Genomic DNA, 13,191 nt, shown 5'->3' with positions numbered 1-13,191 from the left:
GATTGTTTTTGATGTTTTCTTCACCTGCTTCTCATTCATACAGTTATTTACCTTTCTACTACATTTATAGCTTCTTCATTGTTATTTGCACCTCTGTCTAGTTACAATGCATATAGATGATCACACTGCTTTCAGCATGTATAAGTTACTCTTAAGAATGAGCTGAAATATACAAGTCATTTAGTTTGTTTTTGTATAAAATTACGAAGGTGAGAAATGATTCACCTCCATCACAGCAGGGTCAGTCAGATTCAGGGAGGGTTTCTTTTTCACCAGACTCAGTCTTATTACTTGCTTTGTTGTGACTTTGAAAAAGCAAACTAACAAATCCAAATATAGAGACTAATTGAATCATGGGTTGCCACTCACACTGACTGCAGCAAATAAATGCTCTCTTCCATTCACAGGATGAATCCTCCCATTTGCCAGAGTGGTTAAAGTCTGCTGCCACAAATTGCTCCATGTTATTGATGTTATTAGTTTCCTGTGTTAATTCTTTCCACTACCTAAATGAGGAGTTACTTCCATCTGACCATTTCCAGGAATCTCTGAAAAAACCAAACCAAGCTATCTGTCCTGTCGGTACCAGCTTTTTTATCTTTTGGTTCTCTGCCATGTTTCTCACACTGGCCAGGTCTGTGTAGTGGCTCTGGGCCTCAATCCATGTCATGAAGTTGTTGATGAAGACAAATGTCACATTCAGCCCTGAAAATAGACCATAGTAAAGTGCTTCACATACAATATGCCATTATTAACATACAGTATGTTGTCCATGGCATGAAGCAAAAGTGATACACAGAAGTCCAGTTCATAACTGAGGCAATATTAGTGACGTCATCAATCAGTTTAGATATAAAAATTAATGAATGAATGCATCTGTAAATGCACCAATCAAAGACATCTTAATTAATGTTGAGTATTTTCTTAGCCTTCACACTTCATAGATGCACACACATATTTTTGCTTTGTATGTAGAAATGTTTTTTTAATATTTAATATGACTCCTGTTTCTCATTATAAATCTCAGACTTAAGGTGAAATAATGATGCAACTGTTTAGATGTGAACATTTGAGTATTCACTCCCATTTTCACCGATACAGTGACAGAAGTTTGTTTTAGTCCTTGTTTCACGTGTCCTTTTTAGTCCAACAAAATGATCTGCCTACTATATCTATCTTTTGTTGAGCTGGATGTGTGCACATGTGCAATATGAGCTGGTTTAGTGCCCCTGCTTTTAATTTGAGTTCATGTTACCAGCTACTTAACGCTGTTTTAATCATTACTTTTATATTACCACTGGATCACGACTATATGTATGTGAAAGGGGTCGCTTTCAGTGTTGAACCCACAGAGATGTATCACCCAACACCCAGTTCAGTGTCTTTCAGCTCATTGTTTTGCTTTCATGTTCTGTGTCTTTACTGTTTTGGTTTTTCTCAATGCTCTCAGCGCTGTTGTCAGCTGAAGGCAGCTGAAGGCAGCTCTCTCAAAAAGCTATAAAAAAACGCACTGTTTACCACCTGCCAGCAACTAGCTGGTGAACATAGTGGAGGATTTAGCAGCTAAAGAGCCAAATATTTCCCTCAGGGCTCAGTGGAGAGCATGTGTTAGTACGTCAGTGTTAGAGCTCGTTTCCCCTGCTGTCAAGTGGCCTAAAATCTGTTATTATCTGTATGAAACTATATTTGCACAATGAAAAATATGGAAAAGAGAAATTACAAAATGGACATTTGCAACGAATAAGCATTTTGTCTCTGCTCAGACTCAAACATATGTCATAAATCAGTAGTTATATTTGCACATAAACAATATGTCCATCTACTGTGTAAGTGGGGAGTAAACATTAAGAGCCACAGCCTCCACATCTGAGCATGAACTTAATAATAATAATATTAATAATTATAATAACAATACCAGAAAAATTATACCAGAGTGCCATCCACTACAGTACCACAGCAACATAAAAAAACAACTTTAGATCACTTCTATAATCATTATATGCACTATATGCATGGAATGGATTTCCTGTCAACACTGTGGTATTTACAATGCAGCAGGCTGGTGTGAATTTAATGTGAATGTGTGTTGTTGTTGTGTGTGAGGTAATGAGGGGAAAGAGGATTATGTTAGGATATAAACTGTAGTAAAAATTCTCACCTGTGACATCAAAGCAGACTGAATGAGTTCCTTACAACTGTAATCACGTCACTGTCCATTATCATGCAGGACAACACAATGTTCTTCACTTCTGTAGTTGTCAGGTTTATTAGGCACCCAGTTCCTGAACTTAGTCTCCCTCTCTTTGTAGAAACTTTTATCTGCCAGTGACAGTCTCCAGCTGCTCACATCATCATACAGCCCTATCCAGTATAACAACAGTATAACCTCAATAAATCATTGTTGAGCTCTTGTTAAGCCTTAATATTTATGGACAAATCTGCCCTTCCTCTATTAGTTTGATGTTGTTGTGTTTTTGATTATATGAAACAGACAGAATAATAGAGAAAAGTTAAGAAATCACATCTCTGTGTTCTGCGAGAAGCAATTTGCTTAAATCCAGATGTTCGCATCCTCCATGTTGTCTATAGTGCCAGGTCTGTGTATTTCTTTCTGCAGTGCTTCAGTCAAGTTCTTTGAGTCATAGACAAAATGGTTAAGACTGGGAACATTTGAGGACACAGCACACAGCCCTGCAGTGACAGACATGCATATTGATTAGGTTTGGACACTGGAACATTTCACAGTTTTCAGGCGTGTCAATGGGCCTCGTGCAAGAACATTTTTTGTATTCTTCTCCTTAATCTCTCTTACTTTTTTCTGTTAGTTCGGGTTCACCAGACTCTTACTACAAAACTTGTAAATCACTTGTTTCAGCCTGATGAATGCCACTTGTCCATGAGGAGGTGTGGTTTTGTTAGATTTGATTTTCCTAAACTTGCCATATGAGGCGACCTGTTCTGCTCTGTTTGTGGGCAGGTTTCATTCACAAAAATATTACCAAAGAGCCAAAAGACGAATGTCACACTGAAGAGCTTCAGGTCCTGCTGTCAGAAATATACATTTAGTATTGTCAGTAGTTGTATTTTAGGACCTCAAATAATTACAAAATATTGTAGCAACCGGAGGAGGCGGTCGCTCTAATTATTGACAGTTCTGCTGTTAATGTTCAAGTTTGAATCTTTGTTTTAGTGATGTTATTTGTACCTCAGGCAAAGTTATGAAAAAGTATGAAAAATTTGTGAATTTTTGTAAATCTTTAGTCACTCGTATGTGCCACTTAAGAACAAATCTGTTCGTGAGGCCTGTTGTTTCTGCAGTAAAAGCAATTTGTTGACCAGGTGAGAGAAGCAGGACCCTTAAACACTGTGGAGGTCTTAATCAAGCCATGTGTATGGATATCATAAACATAAAATAAATCAAATACTAGAATTTTTATTCAATTTCCACTAGAGTATATATCACTTAATGGAGAAGTATTGTGTAACTGAAGTATCATGTATCATGTTATGATGAATCTCTGAGAGTTTTGTAGTCACAAGGATATAACAATGTACTAAAAATAATGAAAATATATAAATGTTTAGATGCATATAAAACAGATAAAAGACAGAATCATTTCCATCTTTGTTTGCTTTCTGTTTTTTAGAGACTTATTAGGTTACATAAAAACAATACCTCAGTACTGTAAGATCAACTAATTTGACTTCATGCAAATTAAAAACAGTTATTTGCCTATTAAACAGATTTGAATGAATGATGAGGTCATGTTTGATATTTTATATTCGTTCAGGGATTTTCCTTTTTTCAAAAACATGTTTGATATTGATTTGTTTATTTATTTTTCACCATAGCCACACACAGTGACCAAAATAAGTAATTAATGATATTTATTTCATTTATTTCAAGGCAGTAATATTTACTTTTAGCTACTGTGCCCACATGCCTTATACATAAACAGCTTACACCTCAGTATCATTTGACTTCATGGAAAGAGGTCATGATCAACAAATATTTCAACCTAAACCTATATATCATTAAAATGATTTCATATTGAATGATATATAGGTTTCCATATACTGTATAGTGGATCAAGAATGTCCCCTTTTTCAAAAACATGTTAGATGTTTTGTTGTTGGACCACAGCCAGACAAACCATAATATGTAATTCATGAGCATTACTGATATTGAGGCATTTATATATCCAGTACATGAAAAACCCTTCATTTGACAATAAATACATGTTTACATACTTGAAGACGTTTGGCATGAATAGTGACAAGTTCAAGATGGTCAAACAACAGAAAGGGTAACAAAAGTAAAATAACCATGTTTTGTAGCGTTCATACAAAGTTTATTATGTGTTACATTGTGTGTATAAAGATCACTGAATGGAAATCATCTCCACATTTAGATGTTTTGACCTGCAGTGTTGTTGCTGGCAGCCTCCAGTCTCTTCTTAATACTGCTTCAGTGCCTTAAAACCATCCACAGTGCACTCAGTGCATCTGTCAGTGTCCTCTGTCCTCCACAGATTGGCCCCCTTCCCCTTTTATGACTTGTTACTAACTTGCTCTCCTTAATTCCTGTTATGCCAATTTCATTTACAACCATCTCGTGAACAGTATTAAAAGTGACTTATTTTATCCTGTTTGCAGCATATATTTAAAAATATCTTAATTAACCCTTCTCTTTTCTTTTATCTGCCAATCTAGAGATAGCACATCACTTTCCGCCCACTGTCTCATTTATTTTCTTTGTGGATGACCTGAATCATTTAATGAATTAGAAACATATTAACTGACAATGTAGGATGTGTACGGCATGTTGTGGAATAGTCAGTAAATGTACGGTGGTTTTGTTGTGTGGCTTGTGCTACGAGAGGGTCTCCCTTCCTGTTTGATGAGATGAATTAAGGAGGTGTTTTCTCCAGTCAAACACTTGCTATTGTAGGCTTTGTTTAATCTTCTGAAATGTGTTGAAGACTGACAGATGGAGGTGGGAGCCCACCAGGAGTTTGGATTGACAGCATTATTTCGTGTTATTTGATTTATCATTCAGATTATTTTTTATGTTTATTTTTCAAAATACCTACTTTACTTAGGTTTTGCTACAAAACTAGCACTCGTCCGTTGTTTTAATGGTGCCTTCATGAGGGAAAAACAAGCATTTTATATTTTATGAATAGCTAATGACCAATAGTGCCACATTTCCGCAGCTTGCAGCTCTGCCAGGAAACACAGTTCAGACTGCTGGAGCCTCATGAGATTTTGTCCCTCATTACTTACATTGAAATCATATTAGGAAGGGAACTCCTCATGACCGGTATTAACAGGAGAAACAATTACAAAGACTAAAAACTGTTGCGGTGTACGTACATATAATCATGTAAGTACTGTTTTAAGACCCACATGACATGAAAAATATAAATGCAAACAAATACTAAACCCCAAATTCTTCAGGGAGGAGAATTTTCACTGATTGTCCATCACAGTCTCAACAAAGCAGTTCCTCGTCACATCTGCAGCACCCTAACTTTGTTGCATCCTTGTTTCCTTCCTCCTCTCTTCCTTCTTTCCTCTCTCTTTAGCAGCTGCCCCTGACAGGCTCATATTAGATAGCTGACTGAGACCAGTGCATATGTACCTCTCAGTTTTTATGTCCTCCAGTAATTGCCCTGCTTTTATTGTACCTCTGCTGTCATTGATGTAGACATCCAAGACAACACACTAACTTTCTCTCCTTGATTCCTGCAGTGTCTGTGTGCCTTGTAAAAAACTGTCTGTAGATGCTGCTAACATTAGTTTTTTCCCCTTCTTTCTCCTTTTTTGTTTCCTCATATTTTCTGCTCTTGTCGCCAACAGTTCTCTTGTCTGTCTTCTATCTTCAGTTTTCTTAAAGAAGTTTTGTTTATTACTAATCTTTTCAAGTTTAATATCGGATTATACTGTATAGTTACTATGTCCAGAAAATATAGATTTTAAATGATGAGATATAGACCAGCTGACATTGACTTATTGAGGTCAATATCAGAATTAGTTAAAAAAAAAAATACAATAATGATATATCAGCTAATATTCTTTTTTTGTTTGTTTACATAAACAAACATTTTTGATTGGGATCCATTAAATGAGTTTTTTATAGCATTGTTACCATGATGTGTATTGAGCAGCATGTTTTTCAGTTAAAAAACGAACTTGTCAGAGCTCTTGACTGACAAACTATGTGATGCAATGTAAAGTATGGCCCTTATACTCAGTCTATTACATATAACTATCTTACCTCAGTTAGCAAATATATTGTGTAACAGGTGAACTGTGCTGAGTTTTTATGTAATTTGATTTTGAGGACGTTATGTCCATCATCCTCTCTTCCTGCATGATTGACTGGTTTTAAATGTTCAGATTATTGTGAATATTTATATAATATGTTAGTTCCTCGACTGAATTGTTGCTATACTGTGCTGTATTGTAAGGCCTTCTTTAACCTTTGTCTTTCCTGTTAGTGTCAATCTACTTAATGCTAGGACTAAATATAACAGATGAATTTTACTGTAGCAGGATAAAATATCCATACTTCGATTCTGTAGTCAGTCTGTTATGGAAAGATGTTACTATACATTTGTTTTGAAGCTTTTCTGGACACAGTAACTGTGTTCGTACTATAGATTGTATTGCAGTTGTCTCTTGCCATACCTTCCTCTCTCTCTTGTTCTGCTGTGTACTGACTCACTGCTTCCTCTGCTGTCTGGCTGTGTGAACTGCATGTTGGTAACACCAAGGGGTCACGCTAGCTGACCTCACTCAGAAGAAGAAAGGAAAGTTTGGCTGGTTCACTCAGTCCACAGAGACACAGGGTAAATGTGTTTGTGTGTGCGTGAGAGTCCGGGACTGTGTGTTCTCATGTGCATGTTCATACAGACAGTTCATCTTTGGTGCCTCCGCTTGCTTGCATGTGCTTTGCTCATGCTTTTGTTTGTGCTTTTGTGTTTGCATGCTCTTTGTTTGGAATCATTAATCATTATCTGATCCGTAACATCATATCATGAGCATTTCTTTCAACACACACACACACACACTTTATCATCCATCATCGCTGAACTTCTTTAGACAAAGCCTAATAATAACAAAGTCTAACTGTGAGTGAAATTAATCAACAGTTTGTACTGTAGAAGATGAAAGGTGGATCAGGGGAAAAAATCCTCCAGTCAAATGTGTCCATAGAGGCAGACGGGCACCAAGCAGCAGCCAAGTTTATGAGAGATGTGGCAGTTTAACAATAACACTAACACAGCTCGAGCTGAGGTTTAATTTTTGTTGTAACTACACAGAGGCACATGTAGCTCCTTCAAACTGTTTAAATATACAGCATTGACCAAACTCAAAATGCATGTTTTATTTAAATATAGAAAACATCAAAAGTTAAACTTGAACTTTGAACTTTAAGTGAATAATACATTTCAAAGTCTTACGTAAATGATGCAAATTTGCGTAAATTTAAATGTTTTCAGCCAATTCTTTGCCACAAGACACATAAGCTTTACTTCAGCATTTTGACCTGTAAATGATTTTTTTTTTTTTTTGCCAGTAAAATGTATTTAGCTTGTGTTTATTTTAGTACCACTTTAAACATTTCATTAAATATTACATTTTGACACTTTGTAATGTATAAAAATATATTTTTCCGTCAATCTCGACTATATTTTTGGTTGAAGTAAACAGAATTGTCAAACTGTTTGTGTTCAGATTCTTCATCCAGTCATCATCATTTTGAATTCCTTTCATTGGTCACTTATAAAGACAATGTTTTATGCATGTACAGTATATATTTTCAATATACTGTATGTTGTAAATGACTATGTGACTATGTAAATTATACAGCATACAGACCTGGACCAAATAGTTTGAGAAAATATTTCAACTGGACAATGTTGAAAAGATTAAACAACAACACTTGGTACTTGTTACAAGTAAACTATTTTGTCTCACTGTCAATATCTGTAATCTGTTTCTAATTAATAAATTGTTTCAAAAATGACTAAAATCATGTACAAATTCCACTTTGACTCAGGTCTGGCAGCATGTAGCTACTCACTGTGATTTGATCTATGCAGAAACCTCAAAATTCATCATTTTGTAGGATTCCTAAAGCAGACCAGTTGGTTTCACATAGTGCAACTCTAACATCCAGGGGTCGACATTTAATCAGACCTCGTCAGTCTCTTTCAGGACTAAGATATTGTAGAATTAAGGAAAACTGGCTGAATTTCATTTTCATTCATGTCAAACTTTGAGAAGAAGTCACCCCAGCATTTTCTACTTGACACCTGGATTTTTCACATTGTCAGTTTTGCTTTCAGGTGGTTTGGCTTGGTCTGTAAGCCATGTGAAACACAAATGAAAGATAAAATTTCAGGTGACACAACTACAGGCAGGAAAGGAAAATAACTCAGTGCTTCCAGTCAACAGCTAAGATGCACCTGAGTCTATCTTGTAATAGTTTCAGTCTAATGTTTGACTCTAAGTAGATTAGAGAATTGTTTCTTCTTTCTGTGTTCAAAAAAACAAACATTGGACTTCAAAAACATATTTCATCACCCTGGAACCAAGCCAAACCAAACATGCATGGGTGTCAATAGGAAAATCTATTACAATGTGAATTTTACTGGTGAAAAAGTTAATATCCTAAACGTCTCTGTTAACTTGACATCATATCATCTCATGTTACCTTTTTCTTGGTGTGTGTTTGTGTGTGCGATACGACAGCGAGCATGCCCACAAGTGAGACAGAGTCGGTGAACACAGAGAATCACAATGAAGAGGAAGGCAAGTCACCCTGCTGTGGACCGCTGTGGTGAGTTTCACATATTACTATGGACACAACAGTCAGACATTTATTTGACAGTCCTAACAGTCAACTGATGATGAGTTAATAGGAAGAAGTTCGTCGTATTTGACAAGGACACAATGACTATTGTATATATGAAACATGTGACTCAAACACAAAGCACATGTTGCTGCCTTTTATTAAAAGTTATCTCATCTTTTATTCTCCTCAGTCAAAAAATTACTAAGTCAAAGTGCAGGTTAGTATCTTTGCATGGTTGCATGGTAGGTGCGTTCATCATTCATTTAATGGATTCAATTCATCTGGCTGATTTTTGAATTACGTAGATCCTTAATGTTTTCACCTGCGTTTTCGTTTTTGCTGTCGATTCACTGTCTGTTATGTTTTATTGTTGACCGACCAATTATTGCCTTTATCCTCATTTCATCACAGTTTCATTGTGTTTTGTCCAGTTTGCTCACTCGAAATCCACCCCTGCTCTTCTTTATAATCCATTTCTGTTCAGTTTGATTTATAGTGATGCTGCGCTTTCAATTTATTTCACCAGCTGTGTAATTGCATATGTGAGAAAGAAAACATTATAACCAAATATATACAGTATAACTGAAGTCCAAAGACAGAAGAGTTTATTCCAAGATATGTTAAATTCAATAAAAACTTTCCATTATCTGTAAAAGAAATGTTTTGTTATTCTACAACTAAACTCTTCTGAATATGGACGTACGTATGCTGACAACTGATCATAAAGTGAAACTGTTCGTTTGTCAGTCGTCAGTGGCGACGGTGGAACCGTTTCTGTCGCAGGAAGTGTCGTGCAGCCGTGAAATCTGTGACGTTTTATTGGCTGGTCATCATCTTGGTGTTCCTCAATACTCTCACCATCGCCTCTGAGCACTACAACCAGCCAGACTGGCTGACTGAAGTACAGGGTATCTATTCTTCTTTACTCTGTTCTGTTTGGTTGAGAAACATGAACTCAGCTCTACACAGTGATGTGCCCTGTGACTTTAAAAGTAACGACAGTGAACTGTATCCTGTGCATCATAATGTGTTATTTTTCATGTTTGTGTTAATTCAATGTTCCTGGAGTAAGTCTTCTCTTCTTCTGTCCTTTCGTCTCTTCTCCAGACGTATCCAACAAAGTTCTCCTAGCGATGTTCACCTTAGAGATGCTGGTGAAGATGTACAGTTTGGGGCTGCAGGCCTACTTTGTGTCCCTGTTCAATCGTTTCGACTGTTTCGTGGTGTGTGGAGGCATCATAGAGACCATCCTGGTGGAGCTGGCCATTATGTCTCCGCTGGGCATCTCTGTTTTCCGCTGTGTACGCCTCCTTAGGATCTTCAAGGTCACACGGTGAGCAACAGAGACTCATAGTTTTTAGTTTTCTGAGTGCAGTAAAGATGACTTTTCATGTCCCTGTTTGGCATACCTGTAATTCTGCTAGTGATCGCTTTTGCAGAAGCTCAAAGGTCTGTATCAGAGGTTTGGGAAGGCTGGTTGCAAAGTAGACCAGACCTAATTTATTTCTGTTACTCTTTTTTTTTGGGAACAGATAGTAGTGACATGTCTTTTTGAGGGTATTTGATTGGTGGTTCATTTTATAGTACTGTCTGACTATAGCAATAAAAAAGCTAAAGCATTGACCAAACACTTCAAAAGTTGTAAGGGTTTTTCTCTGGTATCACTGGGGATACTCCACTAAGGAGAACATACATGTAAGCTTTATGATTATAGAACAGTCATTTTGTAACAAGACCAGTTCAGTTCTTACAACGACAGCTTACACAGTGCAGTGATCGCTGGCTGTTGTGATCTGCTGTTGTCACATTAAATGAGCACAAAGAATTTTCACAAAGTCAGCAATTAGTTATTAGGTCAGACAGAAGATTAGTTCCAGTCTCTGCCCTAAACCACAGAGGTTGTTCAAAATGTATGTTAGAGTTGATCTTAATGCCTTGTCTTATTAATTTTTTTTATCATTTCCATTTTTGTATCTCATTACCTTCACAGGTGTGTGTAACACTTTGTCTGTCCGTCTCTTAAGTTGTTTTATATTGTTTCTTCTCCAGTCATTGGGCATCACTTAGTAACCTGGTGGCTTCTCTGCTCAACTCCATGAAGTCCATCGCCTCCCTGTTGCTGTTACTCTTCCTCTTCATCATCATCTTCTCCCTGCTTGGCATGCAGCTCTTTGGGGGCAAGTTCAACTTTGACGAGACCGTGACCAAAAGGAGCACGTTTGATAACTTCCCCCAGGCTCTGCTCACCGTGTTCCAGGTGAGTGTTTGGTTTTATGCAATATTTCAAATCTTCTAATATTTCCGTAAACATTTTATCATAAAAATATTTTACAAACATCTACCAACCACAAACCAAGTCAAAATGTCTTGAAGAGACATTTATAGCAACAACAGCAACATGTTTACTTAACCTCACAGTGCAGGCTGGTACTTTTTAAAGATTGACATCTCGGCATCTGACAAAGAAGTCATTGATCACAGTCATTGGTGATGATTAAACCTCTGCACATGGTTTTACTTTGCTATAGAACAGCAAAAGCTGTTGATGCACCTTGAAACATGTAAAAATCCTCATTAGTAGCATCACCTTCCCAATATTTCAAAATTTGAAGAATGTATTCATGAAAAGATTTTATCTAATAAAAGTGACAAAATGACATCAGACACTCATAGAAGAAGTGATTTCAATAGCTTCCACTGTTTACTGCGTTTACTAGATCTTGACAGGAGAAGACTGGAATACGGTGATGTATGACGGTATCATGGCGTACGGCGGCCCGGCCTCCTCTGGAATGGTGGTCTGTATTTACTTCATAATCCTCTTCATCTGTGGAAACTGTATCCTACCAGCCATAGACATACACACTCACATATAAATGCTGACGTTGAGCCACTTCCATATTCTCAAAGCTCAAGTGGGTTTTTCATGATTGGATTTCATGGTGTTGGTCAGTGTTTTCTCCTTAAATCACATGACTAGATATCCTGCTGAATGTCTTCTTGGCCATCGCTGTTGACAACCTGGCAGATGCAGAGAGCCTAAACACAGCACAGAGGGAGGAAGAGGAGGCCAAGAAGAGGAAGAATAGTATCAAGTACAGCTAAGGACACCTCAATAATTCACATTTCAGTTTTTGTTTTCAGTTTCCTTTTCTAAGACATTTGTCACATTTGTCACTTTCCACTGCCACTGAAAAATTGCCTTTTGCCTCGCTAGTTACCTCTTTTGTTTTATCTTTCCCAAACAGAGAAACAAGCACAGAGAAGAAGAGAGTTGAAATAATGGATGCCAGGGATGGAGAGACCAAGGTAAAAGACAGAGGATTGCTCCAGTTCTCTTCATAAATCATGTGAATTGTATTATTAATATCCTATAAAGTGTGCAGGTCTAGAATGTAACAAATTGCTACCATCTATGTTTAAGCACAGTATTTAATTTTCATCTCAGTAGTTGTGCATTTTAAGATTGCTAAACCTGATCACTGTGTGTAGATGCCAGCAGAGATCTTACTGGAGGAAGACAAAGAGTCGTATCCTGCCATCGACTCTCCAGGTAAAACTTTGCAGCACAGGTCGTACTGGAGAGATAATTTGTTGTCATGTCAAGGTGAATTACTTGCCACTACATGCTGCAGCTATACCAGCGATGTGTGGTGGGAGCTGTGCACTGACTGCATACGGCTTCACATTGATTTCAGTTAATTCATGTCAACATATAAAAACAGACAAAAACTAAAGGGGTGGAGGGTTATTATTCATTGTCTATATGTTTCCCACCACTCCTTGGCACTCCAAGACCCGCCTTCTACACACCCAGCAACCAATCAGAAGGACAAATGACAATTATGTGACTGTGACATAAACAGTGCACGTACTGGAGCTCACAAATAATCCCTCACATCATCCAGTGTTTTGGTTATGTAATTAACTTGAAGTTTGAACAATGAGGAAAAATCAGTATAAGAGGACTTCTGTATTATTTCACCAACTTCAGTCGAGTTTAGTTGGAAGTGTTGCATAAATATTTGCTTCACATACTAGCAAGATGCACGGAGAAGGAACGTAACTGTGAAGATGAGAATTCCAGCAACACCTGTAGTACTGAGAGCAACTTTATCGAGAGTAAGTACAGACAGGCAGGAAAACCTCAGGATGAATGTTATGGGAGAAAAATCTTTGCTCTCATGCTTAAATTTGAACAACACTGGGTTACACAGAAAGTGAATCAAGGGAAAGTTATTAGGTAACATTTAAAATAAAACACAACACAGCAGTTGGTGAAAATTATTTGGTGCGATTCAGCAAATTATCACAATAAACTTGAC

At 37.1% G+C, this 13,191-nt stretch overlaps 1 protein-coding gene across 1 annotated transcript in view; it reads left to right on the top strand.

Moving 5' to 3' along the window:
- The window catches only part of cacna1db (calcium channel, voltage-dependent, L type, alpha 1D subunit, b), a 94,461-nt gene that overhangs the window by 46,028 nt on the left and 35,242 nt on the right, over positions 1-13,191 (top strand). The window contains exons 10-18 of the mRNA XM_044351905.1: positions 8,764-8,851; positions 9,057-9,083; positions 9,614-9,774; positions 9,974-10,199; positions 10,916-11,123; positions 11,584-11,704; positions 11,847-11,961; positions 12,115-12,175; positions 12,359-12,419. Coding sequence (XP_044207840.1) covers positions 8,764-8,851; positions 9,057-9,083; positions 9,614-9,774; positions 9,974-10,199; positions 10,916-11,123; positions 11,584-11,704; positions 11,847-11,961; positions 12,115-12,175; positions 12,359-12,419 — 1,068 coding nt within the window. The remainder of the gene's footprint in view (positions 1-8,763; positions 8,852-9,056; positions 9,084-9,613; positions 9,775-9,973; positions 10,200-10,915; positions 11,124-11,583; positions 11,705-11,846; positions 11,962-12,114; positions 12,176-12,358; positions 12,420-13,191) is intronic.

This window comes from Thunnus albacares, chromosome 5 (genome assembly GCF_914725855.1).
Source record: "Thunnus albacares chromosome 5, fThuAlb1.1, whole genome shotgun sequence".
NCBI lineage: Eukaryota > Metazoa > Chordata > Actinopteri > Scombriformes > Scombridae > Thunnus > Thunnus albacares.
The sequence above is the reverse complement of the archived record's forward strand: the minus strand, read 5'-3'. Positions and strand labels throughout refer to the sequence as shown.